This window comes from Gekko japonicus, unplaced genomic scaffold, assembly GCF_001447785.1.
Source record: "Gekko japonicus isolate JY-2015 unplaced genomic scaffold, Gekko_japonicus_V1.1 scaffold383, whole genome shotgun sequence".
NCBI classification, from domain to species: Eukaryota; Metazoa; Chordata; class Lepidosauria; order Squamata; family Gekkonidae; genus Gekko; species Gekko japonicus.
Genome location: NW_015164193.1, coordinates 1,111,475 through 1,137,065, shown reverse-complemented (window position 1 = coordinate 1,137,065; position 25,591 = coordinate 1,111,475). Strand labels below are relative to the sequence as shown.

The following is a 25,591-nucleotide window of genomic DNA, read 5'->3' as shown; positions in this document are numbered from 1 at the left end:
TTTGTGCTTGCAATTTGGGTGGGAGGGCGGCGGGGGGGGGGGAGAGCACTGGTAGATTTTGGTAGATAGGACTCACCGACACGGATGTAGTGCCAAGTGCTAGACCCCCGATGCAGGTTGACTAATCAGGACAACCCAGCAGTCCCTGCGCGGCTGCGAGCGGGGATGCTCAGGCGTCTGTGGCCAGAGGTCGCAGTGCTTTCTGGCGAGGCTCCCTCGGGCAAAAGCCTCAGGGTCGTAGCCTACAGGTTTAGGGAACGAAGCAAAAGGGCGTCCGGCTTTGCGCCACAACTTCAACGTAACGTCCTTTTCTTTTGACAACGTTCAAAGGACAGTTGCCGTCGCTGCCTCTGAAGGGAGAACAAAAACAAATGAACGCCAGAAGCGACTCCGCGACGGGAAAGGGAATTGGGGTGGCTGCCCCTGGGAGAGAAAGCGGGCAGGCAAGCAGGAGCCGCCGGAGGTCGCCTGCCTAGCAGGGGGCTGTGACGTCCCGGCGTCCCCGCTCGCTGCCATCTCGCTGCCGCTCTCTGGCAGCCGAGATTTGCTGCTCCTGACATCCGAGAAGGGGGCAGCCCTTTCCCATTGGCGGCACACACGCGCCTCCACGCCGCTCGAGGAGGGGGCATGGGCGGTTCCTCGGGCAGCTGGGGGGGCGGCGGCAGCAGCCCCCTCCCTCCCTCCCTCCCTCCCTCCTGCCTTTTTGTGCCGGCCCCCAAAGGCTGCTCGCCGCCCGGCGCCTGGGAGCGAACTGAGCAGTGTGGAACCATGGCCGGCTATCTCTCTCCCGGCGCTCACTTCAATTTGGAGGAACGGGAGTACCTGCAAGCTTATGAAGATGTGCTGGAGAGATACAAAGGTAGGGTGAAGCTCTAGCGATGCCCCGGGCCAACCCCAGCGAAGGATTTACTGGTGATCCGAAGCTTTGCCTTAAAATAGCTACTGGTGGTTGCAATGGAACAGGTGGCAGAATCAGGTCCTTGAGACATCGGCTATTCAAGCCCAGGGAAGGTCTAGAAGCACCCCGTGCCCCCTTGCTTTATGGTGTTCGTGTTGGGGATAATTTTCTGCCCTTTCTTTATTTTCTTTTTCCTGAAGTGCTGAAGTCACTGAGATGTATTCTTAGGCTGTGCTATATGGGGTTTGTCTAGATCAAGATCATTCTGTATTCCAGGGAGAGAAAGCCCTGTGAAATATGCTTTGAAATATATATTACAAAAATGGGTTTATTTTTAAACTGTTTCATTAGAAATATATATATCTGCTTAACACTCCATCCTGTTTTTCTTGGAACTACTGGTAGGAGGATGACTATGCATCTTTCAAACTAGCTAGGACCACACTGTAGAGCCTTTCTCCCCCACTGTTTCTTAATTTAGCCGAGACAGTTCTATCTTATGTAAAAATCTCAATGATTTATCATATTAGAAATGCCAGTTGTATTATTATCGTGGGTGGGATAAAGAGGTAGGAACAGATCACATCAGTTATATATCGGCAATATATCAGTTATATATCAGCAATAATGAGCAGTTTTTCTTCCTCATCTAAAATTATTCATAAAAATTAAAGAGTTAATCTATAATAAAAATGTGTTATTTGTATTGTAAAATTGAGAGTTTGAGCAGAATCTTCATGGCTGACTTTATGTTGTATGGTTCCACCTACTGTTTGAAGCTCCCATGGGGAAACAGGCTGGTACACAGGTTTCTGGCCTTAATTTCCTGATTATACTGTTTAAGGATTTATAGTAATAAATTTGCCTTAAATTGATCTACATCCACTGTTTTAATGGGAGTGGCATGGTTATGATATATGTATATGTAATCAAAAATTAATAACCTTGATTCATTTTATTTTTTTGTCTGCTTATCTGTGGAAAAACAACTTGAATAAATGTTGGATAAATGTCACAATATTAAGAGTCACTCTTAAAAGAATTAACCTGTTATGGCAAATTACTCTACTTAACTTACAAATGTGTCATTAAAGGGTGCCTAATGATTCCTTTTGTGTCTGTAGCCAATTCTGTCATTGCAGCTATGGAGCATGTGCAATAGTCCAAGAACTGAAATGCATTAAGTGGCTATTTGATGAAAACTGCTCAGCTGCTTTGAAGAGACTTGTAGAAAGAAGAACATCAGTTATATTATTGTGGGAATTTACCAGTACTTTTATGCAGACTAGGCTAGTTCCATGACAGCCATGTTCAAGTTACAAAATCAAAAGCACTGTACATTGTATTGTTCTATCACTGACCTCTGAGTAAATTTATACTATACTTGAATGTTATAAAAAGCTTTGCTTTCCAACTCGCCTGTCAATTTCAGTAATCTCTAAATTCATAATAGAAATAATGTAACCTGATCTGAAGAGTTTTCAGTGTCTCTTATTTTACCAGTTTCCTTTTTCAGGGCTTGTGATGATAGAATTGCAATACTGAGCTTCATTACATGGACATAGTCCTATTGAAATAATTGAGAATAAGCTTTTCTTGAAACAAGCAGACACTGAAGATAAGTATAATATCAAGATGTAAATCGTCAAGCATGCTGAGGTGCTGCAAATTGGCCATGACTCCCTGGTGCATGCCCATAGCATATTGGGACATGAGCATTTCTCCTTTGCACTTTGAATGTTTACTGCAACAAGAATTGGTGACACTGTTACTGGCCCCGGTTCACTTGTAGTGACAGGTAACTAGTTATACATAATGACTGGTGACTCTGAATGTGGATGCCCATTCCTGTCACAAGGCTCATTCAGTTTGTTTATTTGTCTCAATGATACATCATCACAGTAAAAGTCACATCCATCTAGTTTAAAAGAACTAGGATAAATGTCACAATGCAGGCCCATAGTGATGGTGGGGCATTTCGGGGGTTCTGCCCCCTCAAATGTGAGGCACACTCCACAACAGCTGCTGCCCCTCCCCCTCCCCTCCCGTGACATTAAAAGGGACTTCCAGCTGATTGGCGGAGCATGTGGCCTGCCAATCAGATAGAGGGTCCTTTAAATCTTTCAGCTGCCCCTCTCCCTCCCCTTCTCCAAGATTTAAAGGGCCCTCCAGCTGATCAGCGGGCCCTTTAAATCATGCAAGAGGTGAGAGAGAGGGGTGGCTGCCGGCTGCATACCTTCCTTGAACTCCAAGCAGTGAATTCGCCACTTGGAGTTCAGGCGTATGCAGCCCCCCAACCCCCCCCCCAGCATTTAAAGGGAACCCTTTAAATGCTTAGTTCAGCAGTTCGAGATCCGAGTTGCTGCATGACGGAGTGAGCTCCCGTCCCTGGTTCCAGCTCCTGCCAACCTAGCAGTTTGAAAGCAAGAAATTGCAAGTAGATAAATAGGTACCGCTTCGGTGGGAATGTAACAGCGTTCCGTGCGCCTCGGCATTTAGTTATGCTGGCCACATGACCATGGAAATGTCTTTGGACAGTGCTGGCTCTTCGGCTTGGAAGCAAGGGAAACCTTTACCAGCTGATCAGTGGGCCCTTTAAATCTTGCAGGAGGTGAGGGAGAGTGGTGGGTGCTGGCTGCACACTTTCCCTGAACTCCAAGCGGTGACTTTGCCACTTGCTGATCAGATCAGGTGCGGGCAGCCCCCGCTAGAAAAAAAGCATTTAGAGGATTCCCTTTAAATGCTGTTTTTCTCGTGGGGGCTGTCCACGTCTGATCTCCAAACGACAAAATCGCCACTTCTCCCTCTCCCCTGCTGATCCACAAAATTTCCCCATGCCCCACCAATCCAAAATTTTTGGCTGTGGGGTTGTCACAATGTGGGTGAGGATATGCATTCAGCTGGGCAACTGAGCACAAGCAAAAGACTGCTGATTTGTTGGCTCTCTCTCTCTCCAGGTGACAATCCACCCTGGAATCTGTCTGATGTATCTGGGCTGCCATGTAAAGTGTGAAGCTGCCCTGGGGCTTATAAGAGTAGTTTAATTTCTCTAGAAGTTCTTGGAAGGATGTTGCATTGTCTCAGGGAAGGTGTGGACCAGGCGCAGTGTTTGAAATATGAAACATAACAGAATTTTTACAGAACAAAGTTTGAGTCTGGTGGCACCTTTAAGACCATCCCATTTATATAGGTAGAGGGTGAATCTTTTCAGTTATGGTTTTGGAAAGGATAGGGATTATCTAGTCCAAACCTCTGCAATCCACATTCTTTTTTCCTTCTTTTTATGGTTGATCTACTCGGCCCATCAATTACTGCATTTAAAGGCTTGTGAAATATAATATCTGTATTCACTATGCGGGGAAAGAAAGCTTTTGTGTACATCATGAAGGTTGGAAGAACTGGCCAATTCATTGCAAAGTAATGTGTTCTCAAGCTGGTTGTGCTTTCCCATCAGTGGTATGACTTCACTACAATGATTGTTATCCTGATGACTAGCTGTGGGAGTTGATCTAATATGAAAAGAATGACAACAATACATGCTGTACATAGAAAGTTACATTTTACGTAATGTTGAGAGAAGCTAACTTTAATTATCAAACAAAAATGATAACACTTTTTTTGCTTATCAGTTACTGACATTCAAACATTTTTTTCTTAGCCACAGAACACTCCCAGCATTCATCTTGAATGTTATCAATGTGCCAAGATATCTATGGCCCAGCTGTTGGATACTGTAACTAGCAAAGTCAGCTGTAGAGAATTTGTTGCTGGTTTTGTGGGTGGGACTCACACAATGATGTATCTTTTGTAAATTACAAGTATTTGATTTCAAACATGACATTTAAAAAAGAGTTTCGATTAGATTAATGTTTTTTCTAGACAAGGAAGATTTTGTTTTGGCAACTTCATATCTCCCCAAATCATTATTTTGTTTGTTTTGAAAATGAAATCTAAGAGGTATAAATTACTGTATGTCTATAAACACTGTCTTTTGGGTATGTCTTTGGCAATAAATAAATTACTTTCGTTCAGTGAATATGAGCTACTATAGTTGAACTATGGTGTATTGCCAGAGGGAGAGGGAGAGAGAGAAAAGAGATATTTGGATTCATATTGGGTTGGTTCTGATGTATTCTGCTATGGTCAGGCCTCACCTGGATTACTGTGTCCAGTTTTGGGCACCACATTTTAGGAAGGATGTTGACAAGCTCGAGCGTGTCCAGAAGAGGGCAACCAAGATGGTGAGAGGGTTGGAATCCAAGTCTTATGAGGAAAGGCTGAAAGAGTTGGGTATTTTTAGCCTGGGAAAGAGAAGGCTTAGAGGAGACATGATTGCAGTCTTCAAGTATTTGAAGGGCTGTCATGTAGAAGATGGAGCAGATCTATTCTCTCTTGCTCCAGATTGCAAGACTAGATCTAATGGGTGGAAACTACAAGGGCGTCTTTACCGACTAAATATCAGGAGAAACTTCCTAACTGTAGGAGTGGTTGAGCAGTGGAACAGACTGCCTCGGGAGGTGGTGGATGCTCCTTCACTGGATGTTTTCGAGTGGAGGCTGGACCCTCTTTCTGATATGTTGTAGGGCTATCTTTCGGCTGTGCTCCTGCAGAGTGCAGGGGGTTGGACTAGATGACCTGTAAGTTCCCTTCAAACTCTAACATTCTATGATTCTATTATTCTATTTGAAAGTTCCCTTTGAAAGTCCTTCGGACAGAAACTTTCTAAAACTTTCTAATAGGAAAAATGTATTACCTCAGCTGATCTATAAATAAAGTTGGATGAAACTGCTTATTCCATGAGGAAAAATTGCTTCTTTGTTTGCTCATCCAAAAACCATCCAACATGGGTTATTTTTCTTTGCTGCTGTGAAATGTTACAGACTTTAACATGATTTTTTTAGCCTGTGCTTTACATGAGTTTTGTAGAATAGTACAACATATGTATAAGAGACTGTAACAAAATTGTGTTTCAGTACATTTGGCTTAGAAATTCCATTGATTAGGTACATAGACTGTTGGCAAATTTCAATTGGGAAAATATGTGGACATTTATTTTAAAATACTTTATATGTGCCCATTTTGTAGCCCTGCTGTGACTCATTTGTGTGCACTGTTAGTCCACTAATAAGCTGTAGTTTGAGGGCAGCTGCACCGTCATGGTGGACATGGAAGCACTGTAGCATTCGCTAAAAACAAAGAAACAAAAAATTAAACTCTGTTCCTTTCAGCTGGACAATCTCTTTACTTCTCGGAATTCCATCACACATCATCTTAGGTCCTGTATAGGTGATAGCTTTAAAAATTAGAATGTATATAGGAACGTTCCATGATACCACAGTTTCTCAACCAGTGGCTGTTCTTCTGCAAATACATGTGTTTGGTGCTTAAAATGGATACCTTGTTCGCATCTCAACTCCCATGGTCTGAAATGCGTTGAGGATCTTAGCCTTGTTTACTTCTTCACCCAAAGAGTGATTAACACATGGAATTCACTGCCACAGGAGGTGCTGGTGGCTACAAGCATGGACGGCTTCAAGCGGGAAGTAGATAAACATAAGGAGCAGAGGTCCATCAGTGGCTATTAGCCACAAGGTATAGATAGGGACTCTGGGGCAAGTGATGCTCTGTCTTCTTGGTGCTGGGGGGGGGCAACAGTGGGAGGGCTTCTAGTGTCCTGACCCCACTGCTGGACCTCCTGATGGCACCTGGTATTTTTGGCCTCTGTGTGACAGAGTGTTGGACTGGATGGGCCATTGGCCTGATCCAATTCTAATGTCCTCTCAGCCATGACTGGTTGGCCTTCAGCGAAATACAAAAGCCAAAGCCAATCATGTGCAATAGTTGTTTATGTAAAAATGCCTATGCAATGCATTTTTCCCCATGAGATTTTATTTAGTAGTTAAAAACATGCATCTCCTGGTGCAACATAGAGGATCTGTCTCTTCATGATCAGTCACTGTCTCTCACATGAACTCCCTATTTTTAATAGGGGAGAACACTGGTGATCTATCTTAAGATAATGTATATGAACTACTTTGATTATTTAGAAAAGATGCTCCATAAATAGAGCATCCTTCCTCTTTGATTAAAAGTTTTAAATCAGTTGACAGCTGTAATTGTATTTCATTCTAAAAATGACCATGGTATTTAACTGAGATATATCCATAGCTGTCTGGGTTGTACAGTGGGTGTTTTAACACACACACAAACACACACACACTAAATAACGTACTTTCAATCCACTTTCAATGCAGTGTCAAGCTGACTGCCAGGTTCTTTAGTGTGCTTAAAGGTTTGACTGGATACAGTTATTTAGAGTGCCGATGTTACAGCCACTGCCTTTTTTGATGGACTTGTTTGTTCTTCCTTTTATGACCAATATATGTGTTCTTTAAAATGTCAGAATCAAAGATATTAAATAAAGAGAGAATACCTGTCAATTCCATTAAGGTCACAAAATCAAAGACACTGTAGGAAGGAGCTGTTCTTTATTACCATAGTTGGGTATCATTGCAAAATTAGTATATAATTTAATGCCTTTAGACTGTAGATTGGATCCAGAGATCAGTTGCTGCTGTCAGAAGGTCTTTTCCATTGGTGCCAGTGGGAGCAGCAATTTTCACAGATTGTACCCTTCTTCTGCATACTTCCACTTCATGTCTAGTGGGGCTCCCTCGCACTGTTACTGTGCATTGTTGGAACACATTTGTGTGAATAAAGCCTGCTGCAAAAAATCAGTCTAAATTGACTTTAAGGAAGCCTCTTGCTGCACATTTAAGTTTTAACACCCAGCATAAAGAGTCATTTGATGAAACTCCTAGGAGTAAGTTGGAATAGAACACTGAAGACTGGAATATTGGAAGAGGTCGTTTATTTGAGCAAGCTATAAAAATGTCCCCATAAATAAACAAATAAACAAATAAACGTTTACACAGAATAATATCAGGCAAGCATATAGCACCAAATATTAGAATATCCACAATAAGATAAAAAATTTAAACACTCATACACAGTTGCTGTGAAATATGTGAATCAAAGACAGAAAAGTGTAGCAGGGGAATTTTAAGTTAAATCCATGGGGAAGAGATTCATGCAGGTGGTCACAGAGAAGCCTGTGGAAGCAGCCATGTGGAGAGGGCTGAGCCCAGCAAAGTAGGCTGGGTTCAGAGCGTACTGCTGACCAGAAACACCCCAGGTTCTTATTACTGAGCACATTTGAGGAAGTCACTGAAACACTGATACAGGCATGGTGGAATAACAGGAACAAAGCTTTTAGATATCCTGGCCTTTGAGAGAGATGGGAAATTCATGTGATCTTAGCTGACAGCTAGCTTATTGGCTGGACATGTGATGGGGGAGTTCCCATGACATGGGAAGACTTCCAAATGAGGAAAAGAAGGACAGGCTGGTCCCCAGTGAGGTGTGTGAGAGGCATTTGTTAAATAACTGCTTTATAGTTTTTTAATAACTGTTTTTAAATAACTGTTTTATAGTAAATATTATACTGGGGAAGTTGGATGTGATCCCACCAGAGCTGATCATTAACTCAAGTCTAATGGATATCAAAGGGAGAATGAATACTCTTTCTCATTAAAATAAATGGGCCAAAGAGAAGTCTTGGGTTGGGCTGGATAGGTTACTCATGCTTTTTTAAGGCTAAAACCATGCCTGCAGTATACATTCCAAATGTGCTAGAAGTTGAGCATATTTGTTTTCATATGTGGTGCAGTTTAGAAAGAACAAAGTTCTGTAAATGTCAGCTATGAATTCAGCCTTAGTGCATTCCTGAAATGGTTCTTAAAAGACAACGCCTTGATTATCTGACACTGGAGTAAAGGTTTCATGCATTGTATTATTACAGTCAGTCCTAAGGGGAAATAACAGTTCTGCATGCACTTTAAAATACTATACAGTAACATACTCTACTATACTAAATCTGTATACTATAATAAACCTTTAATTTGTCCTGAGCCCGCAGTTTCATCCACTTAAATGGCATACAGTTAATCCATTAAATATTCCTCCTATTTTTGTTGTTGTTGTTAACTTCCTACATGTTTTGTGTAGAGAAAGCAATAAAACTGTGCTGCAGCTTTGCAGTCTGCACTGTGCAACCCTTGCCCTCTTTTCATGCCATTGATGGATAGCAGACCATCTTGTAAAGCTGCATTTTCTGTATTCACTGAATTATCATTTTGGAACTCTTATTATTATCCCTTTCCATTTGGGATTTAAGTTTAACTTGGATTCAGTCATAGAGCTACTCTCTGCTGTTAAGCTTGTGATACAATGAATTGTTGCAGCTGTACAAGACAATTCGGTGTAGAATTACTCTGGCCTAAGTACACGGAAGTCAGTGGGTAACTGTTCATAGGATTGCAGTATCAGACTCATTTGTGCTTTCACTCTTTCTTCCATAGCTTCACACATTCTTAGTGTTCTTAGATTGTTATATGTCTGGGCTAAGGCTGTTGTCATTACAAAGGGTGCAGAGCGACAGGTCTGTAAATGTAGTAATAAATGTATTGGATAGTGGTCGCCACCAGTGTTCCCTCTAAGCTGAGTTAGTGTGAGCTAGCTCATAGGTTTTTAGCCTCTGGCTCACACATTTTTGTCTTAGCTCAGGAAGGATGGCTCCAGAGCAAATTGATTTTTGCAGTAGCCAGATCGTTCTCTCACAACTTTAATGCTAGCAGCTGACAAAGTAGAATTTTTGCTCACAAGACTCCATAGCTTAGAGGGAGTATTGGTCACCACTCAAATAATCCGTTACTTCCAAAGTTTCAGTTCTTTTAAAAAGATTGGCAGAAGCAACAAAATAATCCACCACACTTGCCCCCTTATGGTTTATACATGTATAGTCTCCTTTTCCATCAAACTGGCTACATCCATTTAGTATTCTTTAATAGTAAGGATGCAAGGTATCTGCCAGCACCATTAATTTTCCTATATTTAGATCTTCTATAATTCATAGTTAAAGTATCCTTTGTCAGAATTTTAAAGCATTTCAGAAAGTGATCCTCGTTTGTCTCCCCAACCCTAGTGTTAAAATCCCTAGCCAATAATACTGGGGTTGCAGGATAAAGCCTAACAAAATTCTCTAAATAGGCATCAAACTGATTCCAACACCGAGAGATTTCGAATTTATGAACGTATGGCGGGAAATAAATATTCACCAAAATTATCGAAAGTTCCTTAAATTCCAAGAGTAATGCCATTGCATATGGAGAGTTGCTAAACAGCTCAAGGATTGCAGCTTTCTTGCTGAAGTACGATTAACTTTACCAAAGGTCACTGCTCAGTACAAAGTATGCAGAGTACATGTGTTCAAGAATGGGAGTTTCTAAGTTGTTGCTGGGTACCTATCTGCAAGTGAATCTGCACATAAGTAAACCCTTTAGCCTTTCAGGTCAGGCAGCAAATTTACAGTGGGGCAGTGTTCCTTACCGTGTCTGTTCAGTTGGGTACCTCTTTATTGAGTATTTTCCAACACAAAACCAGGAAGCAGAGATATAAGAGATCCGATTTCTCCAGCTATGCCCATGATTTTAGAACATTCTGGATGAGGATTAGGCAGTGAATTGACTCATGTTTTCATTAAATTCATCAATATTTGGTCCTTGTGTTACAATGTTTATAAACTGTTAGCATGTTTTGTTGAAGGCTTTCATGGCTGTAGTTGTAGATTTTCTGGGCTATATGGCTGTGGTCCTGTCCTGAAAAACACAAAATGCTCTACATTTTACAACAGCACTACAGATAAGATTAGAATTTCAACAGCCAATCCATATGCAGAAGAACCTCCTCAGGAAAGCTCCTCCATTAGCATGTCAGAGCCTGGGAAACTCCTACAAGATAATGACAGCCCTACCCCACCTTCCTGAGTAGATATAAATTACCTGCCTACCATTCTTCTTCTCGCGTTGACACAGAGAGTACTCCATCTTTCTCTGTTATACCTCTGAGGATGCCAGTCACAGCTGTTGGCGAAACATCAGGTCCTACAATGCCAAGACCACAGCCATACAGCCCAGAAAATCTACAACAACTAATGTTAGCATGTTTCCTGCTATATTTCTGATTTCATAGCCCATGTACAGGAGCAGTTAAAATATTGTGTTTCCACTCTGCTCATTTGACTAGATGAACAGGAGTTAATAGGAGGACAGAACCTTTGTTACTCTAAAATGAACTTTCACTGTGCATTTATCTGCCATCTGGAACATTTTTCACTGCTTGGATCAAAAATTAGCAGCATTCTGCATCCCCCCCCCCCCAAATCAGAAGTGGTATATATGTGTACATATGTTTTTGCTTTGGTTTACCAAGTACACAAAAGCGAGAGTCATCCGCATGCGACTAAACAAATGAGAACATTGATCAGACAGTAGGAAAAACATAGCTGAGATAATAACATGCGTGGGTATTGTCCCTTCCCCTTTGCTCTCTTTTACACTGCCATGGTTACATTCCAGATGGTAATTTTTGATTGTATCTTGTTGGTAAAGAAAAAAATGTAAATTGTTGACAAAACCCCACAAGGCAGAATTTGAAAATAATAACCCATCCTACTTAAATATTCTGTGATAACTATAATGAAACAAATAGTGAAATAGCAGGCAGGACTCCTACTGATTTGTGATGGTGACTCCAAGATAGGACTCCAGAATTAGTGTTAGGTTGTTGAATGATTTCCTACTGGAGATGATTAATCCACCCAACTAAAAATTAGAAAATTTAGCACAGCCTCATTTGTGAAAATAGTTTGTAGGATTAGAGATACAAATCCCCGGAGAACAGAACGGGGTGGGGTGGGGAGAGCCATGAAGAATGTTAGTCCCTTTTTTGTTTAGAGTCATGATATGTAGATCTCATCAACTGCCTGATCAGCCAAAGGTGGTAAAAGGCCGATTTGGCAGTGGCTGCTACCTGGCCTCCATAGTTAAGGAGGCATCCAGGAACACTCCCAAACTTCTGACCTCCGGCGCTGGCACCAATGGTGACCCATTGATGGTCGGGAGGGGGATCCCTAACCCTGGTCTGCTCCAACCCAGGCACAGGACCTCAGTCTTCATTGGATTCAGTTTCAGTCGGCTCAGCCTAAGCCAACCAGACACGGCTTGTAACACCCAGTCCAGCTCTTCTAGTTTGGAGTCAGACTGACCACCCAACAACAGATAGAGCTGGGTGTCATCCGCGTACTGGTGACAACCCAGCCTTTGCCTCCGGGCAATCTGGGCAAGGGGGCGCATCTCATCCTTTGCCGTCCCCGTCTTCTTTGACCTTCAATCTTTCCCAGCATCAGGGTCTTCTCCAGTGAGTGCTCCCTTCTCATTTGGTGGGCAAAGTATTTGAGCTTCAGTTTCATTATCTGGCCTTCCAGGGAACAGTCAGGGTTGATTTCTTCAAGGATTGACTGATTTGATCTTCTTGCAGTCCAAGGGACTCTCAAGAGTCTTCTCCAGCACCATAGTTAAAAAAAAAAAAGCTATACACTTCTACAAAATGTCAAATTAAATGTTCATTCTCAGGGAAATTAACTTCAAAAACCCCGTTCCATAAAGGGTCAGACAAGGTTACATATTAGCACCCTTTCTTTTCAAACTGTTCCTAAATGATCTCTCCCATTACCTTGAAGCTGTTGATGACCATGCTCCTAAATTGGGTTCTGTCCATGTCCCTCTACAGGCAACATGGTATTACTGTCCTGCTTCAAAATTGGTTTAAAGCGTTTACTAAAGAGATGCCTTTCATATTTTATAACAAACAAATTACTTCTAAATCATGAAAAATCAAAAATACTTGTCTTTCCCAAAACTTGAAAACTATTCAAATGGACAATTGGAGGCAAACCAATTGAATAAGTAACATTTTTTAGATACTTAGGTTTGCACTTCCAGTATAACGCATCTTGGTCTGTGCAACGAAACTCAGTAATAAATAAGGCTAATGTCAATGCCTTCGCCATTTCCCGATTTTTCTACACCAGAGGCAATTAATTCATACTAGCTGCATTAAAAGTATTTAAAGCCAAAGTAATTCCACAACTCATGTATGGTATTCCAGTATTACTGAGTTTCATTGCACAGACCATTTAATGGCACCATCGAACATGTTCAATCTAAACATCTCCAAAATGTCATGGAAATGCCGCGCTGTGTACCTTATACAGCTCTATGTTTAGAAATTGGGTTAAATTCTGTGGGATCGGGTGCGTCGCTTATGACAGTAAAATATTGGTTGCGTCTACATTACAATGTAGACCAAGGGAGCCTTATACAACATATGCTCACAAAGCCAAATGTGTCTAAATGGCTATCATACATTGAGAATAAAATAATTGCCATGGGTATCTCACTGGACTCATTGTTTATGCTCCCATTTATAGGCACTTTTCAGATGATTAAGCGTAGAGCCCTTGATACTGAAATACAAAGGCTTTACAGCTTAGCCAATAAATCTTGTTCCCCCCTGAACTTTAAGATGCCCCTTACGTTAGGCCGAATGGCTTCATATCTATTTGGTATACAAGCACCACAACAGGGCAGGGCCTTCTCTCTAGCAAGATTCAATGTAATACCACCAGCAATCTTGCATGGGAGATATAACAACATAGTATATGCGGATAGACTTTGCCATTGCAATTCTGGATGTATTGAAACTGTTTCTCATATTTGTTTGCATTGTCAATTTTATGTGGTTTTACGTGCTAGATATTTAAATCCTAGTTTAGCCAACATTGTTAGCCAAATGGCTCTATTTCTTAATAATAGATTGGGGAATTATGATATTAACAAGCAATTGGCATAACTATAGGATCAGAGTTGTGTATACCAGAGTTAGAATGCCCAAGAACCCAGGAATAGAGACAGAGACTGGGTAGCTAAAATAATGATTTATTTACTAACTATTCTCAAGCATACAAACAATATTCCAACATTCACACACACAATACAGAACTAAGAAAGCAGAGGTGATTTTTTAAAATATACATATAAATTTTTATTGTTTTTCAATGTCTATGGGATTGGGGAAAGGAAAAACTAAACCCTAACTCTTAATCTACAGGATATAGGGTAGGGATCACTAATACATGAAGAACTACTGGGCATGGGGAAGGAAAACTAACACCCTAATACTACAAGCCCTAATGGATAGGGGAGGGGTACAAACTAACAGGGTGACATCGGTCTTGGTTACATGAATATATATCTATATCACCTATTGATACATGATGTTATATAAAATATTTATTAAAAAAATAGAGAGTTTATAGAGAAAAGAGTGAAACGCTACTTTATATAGCTTTTTAGCTTAAACTGCACAATAAACTATTGTCTTAGATTTAGTCTCTTTTCTTCTTGCATTTCTTCAGTCTTTGGGGTTTGGGAACGACTTTTCCTTTCTCAGATTCTGACGTCTCTGAAGAGTTGGAACTGGTGCTTATTGAATCCTGTGAGTAGGATTATTCTTCTTCATCTTCTTCTTCCTCCTCATTTGGCTTTGGATTCTTTTCTTTCTTGTTTGGCTTTGAATTAAAATATTGATCCATACATTTCCCCATTTTTGGAACAGAGTCAATTTTAAATCTTTTATCCTCATATTTAAAGCTCAGTCCTTCAGGGACAGCCCATCTATAGGGTATTCCTTTATTTTGTAAAGAGATCGTAAGTTCTCTGTAAAGCCTCCTCCCTGATTTCAAAGGGGATATCTTTTAAGATTTTTATCTCCTGATTCTTGATTTTAAAAGACTTCTCCATCATAGATTTTAGCACCAGTTCCCTGGTGGATCATTTTGTGAATTTCAAACATGTTTCCACTGGGAGTTTTGTTTTTTAAAAATAAAATCTGGATAAGTCCTGTAAGCCAAGTCCATCTCCTTCATTAAATCCTCTTGTTTATAATCCATTAGTGGGGCCAGGGCCTCTGCTAAAAGTTCCTTTAAGTCCTCATTTTTTTTCTTCAGGAATCCCTTGGAAACGTAGAGCATACATGGATCTTTCCAGCTGGAGCTTTATTAATTGCGATTTATCAGAGGATCTTTCTTTTTCTGCTTCATCCACTCTTTTAGTAATGCTCTCAGTCTGCTTTTCCATCTTTTTAAGGGTTTTCTCCATTGTTGAGGTCCTTTTGTCCATTTGAGTCAATTGCTTTTGCATTATGTCTAGTTTGGAGTTGAGATTCGTCATCTTTTCCATTAGGGGGCACAGTGCGTTTGCTAACAGTGTAGAAATGTCTGCAGATACTTCCTGGTTGTGGGAGGGAGTCGTTGGTTGGTTATTTCCGGTCACTATTTTTTTCTCCAGCATCGCTTTCTACCCTTTCCCAGCCATAATATCAACAAGAAGTAAGTTTTCCAAAACAAGACAAAAGTTATTCAATTTTGCTCTGTTTTGAGTCAATATGCAGCTTTCAAGCTCGTTTAGATTCTCTTTTATTCACTTTTGCTCAAAGTCTTATTTCGGTTTTAAAACCGCTTTCAGTTTTACGGGGGGCGGTCTTGAGTTTCCCCTCCTCCCACGCTTTGCAAATAGTTACTACCAAGGCTCATATATTCGCTTTGTATCACTTGGGCATTGCTTAACTCATGATTAAAGCCTTGGAGATCTTCTAGAAGCCTTTTCAAACTTCTGACCGTGTCTGCTTGTTCCGGCAGCCGTCTCTAGGCGCCATCATGGCTCTGCGGTGATGGGACCTGTCTGGGAAAAGGAATGCCTCAATTCCTTGGCCGTCGCCTTGGAAGAGGCTCTCCTCAACTCCCCAGGCTGAGGGTCTCCTGCAGAGACCCAGGGAGAGTCTGAGATGCACTCGGACTCTTCCCATTCGCCACGTCTCAGCACACCCCCATCGGAGCGAGATGGGGTGCGTCTGAGCAGCGAAACGCTTAAACCAGAAGCTCAAAAGCAGAGGTGATTGATAGCTTATAGAGGGGTGATACAACGTGTTCAGATGTGCAGGGGTCCATGGAGATGAGATTATGGCCTAAACCCAAAGGTTTTAGGGGTGGACTGCCAGTTGGCATCTGGGCAGAAGCATACGGTCTGAGACCATGTGTTCACAGATATAGACATTGGAAAATAATGTAGACCAATGGGCAGCCCTGGGGGCTGGTCTCAGGTGAGAACAATAGATTACCTGAGCCAGTTATGAGTCCCAGGGGTTCATGGCATCAGGATGGGCAAGGCCTGGATGTGACCAATAAAGTTCCAGAGAGGCAGAGTCAGGCTTAACAAAAGCCTTGATTAAATCAGCCAGGTCCTGGGTGGCTAGTTGAATGAGTTTTCTGACCACTAATGGTCCTGCCAGGGTAGTTTGAAAAGGTTCCCAAGTATAGACAAAAGGTGGGAGTTGAGTCCCTGATTAGCATCAGGAAGGATTGCTAAACATTTGCATGATTGATTGGTTTATCCTGGTATCCTGAGGGACAGAGCAGGCAAGACAAGTATTCAGACAAGGAATTACTGGAGACAGGGTTATTTGCCAGGTGGCCTGTGAATAGACTTTAGAAATGTAAATACTTCACCTGGTAGAACTCATTGTTATTCCATAAGCATATCTCTGCTAGGTGGAGGGGGAGGGTGATGTTTTGGAGGAGTTTGTAGTTTGCCCTGAGTTTGCTTCATTGTCACCTGAATATGAAATCCCTTTTTGCAGAGTACTTGCAGCTTTACTCTGTGGTTCAAACTGAGAGTGCTTGACTTTTGGGGACTTTGGTTCAGGTTAGAAAGTGGGGCACCCCTGCTTTGGGGCTACCCAAGAGTAAAGGCAGCATCTCTGGCAAAAACATGACGAACCTTCATGATGCTTTAAAAGTGCACCATCTTTTAAATGACTGTCCCGGAAATATCAATAAATGTAGCCATGTTTTTACAATCAGCGATAAAGCTATGTCAGGAAAACTTCCAATGAGTAATTGTTTTATGCTACCTTATGTTTTATATGTCTGGCTATACATGGTTTTAAATGTATATTTCTTCTTATAGTAATCCTTTTTAAGGTATTTTATGCCAATAAAGGTCAACTGAATTGAACTGAACTGAATGTGTGGTGGTATATCAGGTATCTGAAAGGCCGTGAGAAGCACCACTGGTAGAACAAGAACAACAGATGAATAAAATATAACTTAATCCCAAGAGTCCAGTGCCTGGAAACAGCATCCCTATAAGCCTCTTTAGATGGAGCTGTTATGCTTGCTGGATAGAATCAGGACAGTCGTTGAAGCCTTTGGCTATTGTAGCTGTTATGTTTAAGATGTGGGTTTGCCACAGAGAACTCTCATCTTCATAAGCAAAATATATTTTTCTGTACTGGTGTTGAACTATTGGCAGAGAGGGGAAATGTGGCGTTGAAGGTCCTGAATTAATTTTATTGAACCTGAACACTTATCACCTCTCTGATAGTATTAGTGCCATCCTAATCTTTCTGACTCTGTGGTTTTAGAAGGGTGTAAATGTGCTTAGGATGGCACTCTTTGTTTTGCCGTAAACGTTTCCCTTGACTTTTGTTTGGATTAGGCAAACCAGTGGCTGTCTGTAGTTATTGTTACCAGATGAATCTGATCGAGCTGTTTTTTGCCTCACAGTTTATGTCACGCCTTTCTTTTATCTAAGTGGTGTAGTTAGGGTTTCCAGGAGGTTCCTAGCCAAGGACTGATCAGATATTTTGTCACCTGTGATTTCAAATAGAATCTTTTGCTATTGCTTGAGATCAGATTTTTTTTTTAAAAGCGATCCTCTACCTTCCAGGGTTTTGTTTGGATTGATGTTTGAGCCCTTACTGTCTTATTGAAAGTGATTGTGAAAAATTCTCCATTTCAGAATCTGCAAGGTTGTTTAGCTACAGGTGTGACCAGGAGGCATATGTGATGTTTTGGAGGAGTTTGTACTATAGTTCAGACATAGCATAGGTTTGGATCCTGAAGAAGATTTACAGTAATGGAAAGATTTCTGTTAGTAGAGTGTGACACTCTCACTGCATTTGTGACCTTGTGCTTTATGGGAATCACTTATCCTGAAAGAAAAATCCCAGTGACTTCTAGTAATTTAAGAATACTGTCAGAAGCCCAAGTGGCATCTATTGATTTTGTTACAGTAAGCACACAGGCTTGCAGCCCATAGAGACAATCTAATAAAATAACTTGGCACATGTGATTAGGGCTTCCTAGTTTCCATCTGTTGCTGGAGAAAGAGCCTTTCTGTGCATATAGTTTCATCTGCCATAGCGGATTGTGGGACCCCTGTGTGCATGCAGGGCTCTGGATCATAGCTGCTGTGGGATTATAATTATACATTAAATGGCAGGACCTGCTTCATATACATTTAGTGGCTACATTAGCATGTGGAACACAATGCGTAGCTTATGTTTTGGTATTTAGAGTATGCAGCGGAAACATTTTTTAAGCATTGATAATTGTGTAATGCCCAAGAGCATTTATGGAATTATTTTTAAAAAATTAGAGAATATTTTTCTTTTCTCTCTCTTTGTACTTTTGCTGTCAAAAACCAGATATAAGAGTTGCATGAATTAAGTAAATTGATACAATGAATTAGGTCAGGATGTTTGCAAATGTTTTTGCTGAGAAAGAAACCTCTGTTCAGAGAACTTTGTGTTGAAAGACAGAAAAGCTGTATGCTTTCCTAGCTTGCTGGAGCTGAGGTAACCAAAGTAAGCAAGTTTATGATTGTATAAATGCATGCAAATTTAATAGGTTCTCCTGTGAATCCTTGAAAGCCATAAAGAAGACAATCATCAATTCAAAACCAAAGGATTTTGTTGTTACTTTCACAGGAACTCTGTTCACAAGTTAGTGAACACATGTACAAACTGTGTACACTTGATTTATCTTTATATGTGTGTTGAGTAATTCTCATGTCACATTCAACACATGGACAACTAAACATGTGATTTAAATTCCACATTTATCCCAGTATTAGACCCTGGTTTCATTTGTAAACTGAAAGTGTTGGCTTTTTCTTACAAACAGGTATACATGTGCAGGATGTACTTGTCTTCACTGTAACATGTGAACAGGGCTAGAGTCCTTCACTCTTCTGGCTCCATCACTTTTATTTCTTGGTTAAGCCTGAAGCAGCATTCTGAGTGTTAGGAATGGGGAATGCTTCAGCATTTATTGTTGCTTAGTGTTAGCTTCTTGTACAGTTCAGCCTGAAAATCAGGCAGTTGTCCATAGTCGGCGGGAAATTTCCTGTCAGGCTACTAGAGACCTCTTATTAATCAATTTCTGACATCAATTCAGTACCAAATCAATCAATTAATTAAATTAATACACATTTATAGGGCATACAGATCATCAAATCTACAGTCAATTCTATGATTAATGAATTGATTACTCAATTAATTGGGGGGCACTAACAGTAAAAAATTCTATTTCCAATACCTTAACCCAATTAAATAATTGCCAGCATCGCAGGCAGGCCGTCCCAAGAACCGCAGCAGCGTCAGGAGAGAAGATGCAGCCAGTTGGTCAGTTGGAAAAGCCCATATTTCAGAGTTTGACCTAGTCCACCATACAATGACCATCTTAACATAATTTTCTGGTAGGTAATAGTAGTTATTTATAGCGAAATCAGTTCTTCCACAGGAGCCCCTAGCACTCAGGCTTCCTGCTCGGCGCCAAAACAATTAAAATAAGAATTAAAGAAAATCAGAACAATGCAATTATAAATATTATAAAATATAAAGTGCTAGTTTGTATCAGATGGCGGGCATAGCAGCATCCTCAGGTGACAGCTGGCTGACATTGCAGTCTGGGTTGATTGGCTGTCAACAATGATGTTAGTGTTAGGGCCAGGGTCACAGATTCTTGGGTGCAGCTCCCTAATTGAAGGCCTGGTGGAACAGCTCCATCTTGCAGGCTCTGCAGAACTGTAAAAGGTCCCACAGGGCCCTGATGTCCTCCGGGAGCTCCACCAGTGTGGAGCCACCACTGAAAAGGCCCTGGCCCTCGTCGCAGCCAGCCTGGCTTCTCTGGGGCCTGGTAGGGCTAAGTGGTTTTGGGACCCCAGTTGTAGTGCTCTCTGGGGAACATGTTGGGAAAGGAGGTCCCTTAGGTATGTAGGCCCCTGACCATATAGGGCTTTAAAGGTAAGAACCAGCACCTTGAACTGAATTCGCCCAAGCTCATAACCACTGAAGCTGGCACTAACAGCACCCGATCGAAGGACAGAAGTGGGATCCCTAACTTGGGGCCACTCCGACTCAGACACAGGACCTCCGTCTTTGTTGGATTCAGTTTCAGTCGGCTCAGTCTAAGCCAACCAGCCATGGCCTACAACGCCAGGTCCAGATCTTCCGGGCTAGAGTCAGACTGGCTGCCCAACAGCAGATACAGCTGTGTGTCATCCGAGTATTGGTGACACCCTAGCCCATGCCCCCGGGCAATCTAGGCAAAGGGGCGCATGTAGATGTTAAATAATATCGGGAAAAGCACTGCTCCTTGGGGCACTTCGCAAATTTGTGTGCCCCTTTGGGACAGTTGTTACCCAATGGCCAACTTTTGTCCCTGACCCTGAAGGAATGAGGTAAGCCACTGCAAGGGAAACCATTGAATCCCAGTGTTGGTGAGATGGTGGGTCAGTAGTTGGTAGTCGACCGTGTTGAACGTTGCCGACAGGTCCAACAACAACAACAACACTGAACCGCCCCAATCCAGATGCCTCCGGAGGTCGTCTGTGAGGGTGACCAGTGCCGTCTCTGTCCCATGGCCTGGTCGGAAGTTGGACTGGAAGGGATCTAATGGGGAGGTGTCATCCAAAAAACCCTGCAGCTGAATCGCTGCGATGCTCTCAATTAATTTGCCCAAATAGGGCAAATTGGACACCGGCCAGTAGCTAGCCGATTCAGCCAGGTCCAGAGGTTTTTTTTAAGGAGAGGGCGTACCACCGCCTCCTTGAGTGCCCCAGGGAACAGCCCCTCAGAGAGGGACTTGTTGATAATTTCCCTTTGGGTACCTCATAGCCTATTCCGGCTGGCTTTAATTACCCACGATGGACCCAGATCAAAGCTGTAGGTGGTAGGGCGAACAGTTAAGAGTAATTTGTCAAACTCCTTTAGGCTGAGTAGACTGAAATAATCCAGAATTTAACAGGAAGACACGCATGGAACCTCGAGTTCATCTACTGTATCAATCGTGGTGGGAAGGTCATGGCGGACTGACAAGACTTTATCTGCAAAATAGCTTGCAAAAGCCTCACAGTCAGTCTCCAATTTCTTAGCATTTGGTCTGTCTTGAGGCAGAGTAGTAATAGACCGAATCGTTCTGAATAATTGAGCTGGGCGAGAGCTTGCAGATGCAATCATGGCTGCATAGTACTGCCATCAAAGTAAACTGATCTGCTGACTGTTATTGTGTTGGTGTGTGGATCTAGGACTCTGTAGCCTTTGCTTTATGCCTTCTGAGGCTCTATCTCCTAGCTTAGACCTTTTCTCTTTTGGTATGTAAGCATAGGACATACTTCCAAATATACACAAATGTCTCATGGAATGATTATGGCCATGCCAAAGGTCATATGGTGTAGTGTGTATCGCCTTTGTAGATAGTCTGTTTTCTATGTATGTGGCTGTCATGATGCATTTTCCCCAGAAGTGATCTGGAAGGGATGCATCTTTAAGCATGCATCTTACCATGCCTAATAGACTTTGATTCTTCCTCTCCTCAACACCATTGTGTTATGGAGTGTAGGCCACTGTTGTCTGGTGCTCAATGCCTTGCTCTCTTAGGAACTGCTGTGTGTCTTCAGACAGGTATTCACCTCCATTGTCAGTGTGTAGGACCTGTGGCCTGCTTTCAAAGATTTTGGTGACAAGGGCAGTGTAGTCCTTCAGCTTCTGCAGCACCTGTGATCTTTCACTAAGCAAAACCACAACTGTATATCTCAAAAATCATCAATGTACATTAGAAAATACCTGAAGCTTCCTATTGATGGGGTCTGTAGAGAGCCACAGATATCGCTGTGTATCAGTTCCAGCAGTCCCCTCATCTTCTTCTCACTTTGCTTTCAGAAGGGCTTGTTCATGGCCTTTGCCTCCAGGGATCTAATGTGACTTTCCACTTTTTGTTGTAGTCAGTACACAGATTTATTTATTTATTTGCTATTTGAGATCCTGCAGAATCTTTTATGTGAAACTCAGTTGGCTGCTCTAACAGGAATAGGAAAGAGTTAATGTGATTTACCTGCTGAAAGGGGTTTGGAACAAAGGCATGCAGAAGGTGAGAGAAGTCAGCCTCCAGGCAGAGAATGATAATAGAATTGTTAACAACTTCCAAAGATGAGTCAGCTCTTCCAGAGCCAACAACATCAAGGCTGCATGTAGTAGGAATAAAAGCTTTGTAAAGAATGGAGATAGGTCCGTCCCTATTAGGAAGCCAGAAATTTTAATTTTTTGTTTACTTCATATTTATAGACTGCCTTTCTTCCCAGATTGGCTTACAGTTGTTCTCCTCTCCTTGATTTTATCCTCACAACAATTCTGTGAGGTAGGTTAGGCTGGTCATGTGTGACTAGGCTGAGGTCACCCAGCAAGTATCCATGGCAGAGTGTGGCTGTCTGGACCTGGGTCACACAGAAATTAATCCAGTGCTCTAGGTGCTACACAGTGTTGGCTGGTTTTCTGATGTAGGAGCACTTAAATAAAGAACAGATTAACAAATGTATTTTGTTGGTAATTGCAGGCCTCTGATTCATTTGGAAATCTGAGGAGAGGTAACCTTAAGAAGAAAGTGCTAATTATGTGTAGCTGTGGAATTATCTTTAGAGTGGTTAAAATGTGTGCTGAGTTGGGAGCGAACCGTGGTCCAGCTGAGGCAGCCTTGGAGCCCTTGGAGCCTCTGGGGAGCAGCAAAAATACCCCCATGCCAGCTCCTGGAGCTGCCCCTGATGAACAGGACTCACCTGCCAGTAGCAAGAGGCAGGGAGGGGCCACTCTCAGAGATCCCAGCCAGCACAGAATTGGAGATGCTGATCAAGAGGCCAGCACTGCAACAGCTGGGCTGGGTAAGCTGGGTGGAGACAGCCTCCAGAGCCATGGCGATGTTGCTGCTTGGAAGGCCCCCTGAGCCCATAATACCCAAAGAGATGCCTGCAGAGAAAGACATTGGCCTCCCAGCCAACAAAGAATCTGTGGGGAGGTGGATGGGCATGGGCAACACAGGGGAGAGGTGGTTGGTTGGGGGAGGCAGAGGCTAAGGTGCCAGTGGTCAGACAGCCCCATGAAAGGGCACAGGTTGTGCCCAATGGCCATTAAAGACCAGGGGAGGTGGCTGCAGGGGATGGGCGAGGGGTGAGGGGGAGGCATGGACAGGGGAATAAAAGGAAGTTCCCAGAAACAGACTTGAGGAGGAAAACAGTGCCTGATGACTCCAGACTTTGAGGGAGTTGAGTCAAGCTGGGAGGAAAAGGACCCAGGTGATGCAACTCTCTTTCCTCCCATTCTGAGGCCTGTGGAACTTCACTCCGAATAGGGAGCAGGATGACAGAGTTCAGCCCCCCCCCTTGGATGAGCAGGCAGGGTCCCACAAAATGTTTATGGACTTATCTGTTCAGTTATAAACAGACTGTGTTGTTAAAGAATTCCCAATCAAGGAAGTCTTCATTTTTATATGTATACAAGAAAGGGGACCCACGATATTCGCGGGGTGGGTGGGGAGAAGAGCTCCACGCAGAGCAGGAGGAGGAGGCAGCAGCAGCAGGTAAGCCCTCTTTCCCCCCCATCCCTGGACACCGGCAGCGCGGCCTGAGAGGCTTCCAGCCATCGGACCCCACCAATCTCTCCCTCCCTGGCTCCTTCACCCTCCACCAGTCTCCTCCCCCCCCGGCCTCGGCTCCAGCGGCACGGCATGAGAGGCTTCCAGCCGCCAGGCCCCACCAATCTCTCCCCCCTGCTTCTTCCCCCTCCGCCGATCTCCTCCCCTCCCCCTCCGGCTCCGGCGGCCGATCTCCTCCTCTCCCCCCGCCTCGGCTCCGGCGGCGAGGCCTGAGCGGCTTCCAGCTGCCAGCCCACCACAGAGTTCCCAGAGTGTTCCCTGCACATGCGCAGGAAACACTATTTTACTTTTTGGGGGATTTAAATATCCCCCCTATGTTTTTTTCAACTTTTTAGATTTTTGTGCACACCTGGGGACTGCCCCAAGTGTACAGGAGAATCTCCCTGCCCTCCAGGTTCCCCCAATGTGCTGATTTAGATATCCGCATGCAGGGGGCGCCTTCGCTATTAGATATATAGATATGAACAAGTGAAGTGAACAAGATTGAAGATAAAAGAAGAAGGGGATGGCAAAGGATGAGATGGTTAGACAGTGTTATCAATGCAATGAACATGAAATTAGGCAAGCTCCAGAGGACGACGGAAGACAGGAGGGCCTGGCGTGATGTGGTCCATGGGGTCATGAAGAGTCGGACTTAACTGTGCGAGTGAACAACAACAACAACAACATGAACAAGTGAAATTCTCTTATAGGAATCAGATTCTTGGTCCATCGAGGTCAGTATTGCCTACTCAGACTGGCAGTGGCTCTCCAGGGTCTCAGGTAGAGGTCTTTCACATCATCTACTACCTGATCCTTTTTACTGGAGATGCTGGGAATTTCCACATGCCAAGCAAATGCTCTACCACTCATCTTGCATAGCCAGGTAGGGGAAGGAGAAAAGGGTACGTGAGTCAAAGCATCTCAGGCTCATTCATGTTATGAGCTTTTTGTGTTTTGTGTGTCCTGTCTGACCAAGAGGTTGGACACTTCCTTTGTATTAATTAAACAAAAATTAAGTACTTCTGCAGTGCTAGAAAAAAATATCTAAGTGTTCCTTAGGGAGGCCTGTCAGGTCCTCTCCCTATTAATTCTTAGGCACATGGTGAAAAAATGCTTACTTACAAAAGCATCTAAATCATTTTTTTAAATGCTGGTGGTCTTTAAGCTTTTTTTTTTTTAAGAAATATGTTGTAAGCCACCTTGATGGCTTGAAGCTTAAAAGGCAGGGTACAAATGAAGTAAATCTGCTGGATCAAACAACTGGTCTTTGTCACTAACAGGATTAGACAAACGGACCAGGGATGCCTGCAAGCAAGACAGGATAAAGATATGGGCATACCTTGTGGTTGGTCCTCAGAACGTGGTAATCAGAGGTATTCTTTACTGCAATAATGGCAGTTCAGAGCATCAGTATTTGTTTCCCAGCTGTTCTGTTGTGTTGAGGTAGAGGGCTTCTGTCTGCCATATGCCAGTTACTAATGAAAAATGCATAATGATAGAAACTTCATGGATGCTTGACACATTTTATTCCAGTAGCATCGTCTTGCTCCACAGACGACAACAGGAACTGATGTGTACCTGTATGCTTTGAAAAGCTTCTGGTGATGTCTGCAGAACAGCTGTTCCTAAAGACACAGCAGCAGATCAGACTGGTTTTAATGTCTGTTGGCAACTGTAGAATCTAATTTGAAACTCACTTTGAGAACACTGAGGTTTCTAAATATATAAGAGTGAATTTCATCAGGTTCACTATTTCTCCTGTCTGCATGCTGAGCTTCCACCTGCTGAAATTCTTTGTTCTGTGCAGCTGTGTCAGGAGCTCTACGTAAGTACATGAGGGTGCAGGCCTCAGAAACCAGAATGGAACTCTGTTCATTAATTCATTTTGAATGATACTCTGCCAATTCCTGCTCTTGGCACTTGAAGGG

The 25,591-nt window shown here is 42.7% G+C and overlaps 1 protein-coding gene across 1 annotated transcript in view; it reads left to right on the top strand.

Annotated features, from left to right (window-relative positions):
- Positions 1-726: 726 nt before the first annotated feature.
- Positions 727-25,591, top strand: part of DST (dystonin) — a 484,671-nt gene continuing 459,806 nt past the window's right edge. The window contains exon 1 of the mRNA XM_015408298.1: positions 727-859. Within this exon, the coding sequence (XP_015263784.1) occupies positions 769-859 (91 nt within the window). The 5' untranslated portion in view covers positions 727-768. The remainder of the gene's footprint in view (positions 860-25,591) is intronic.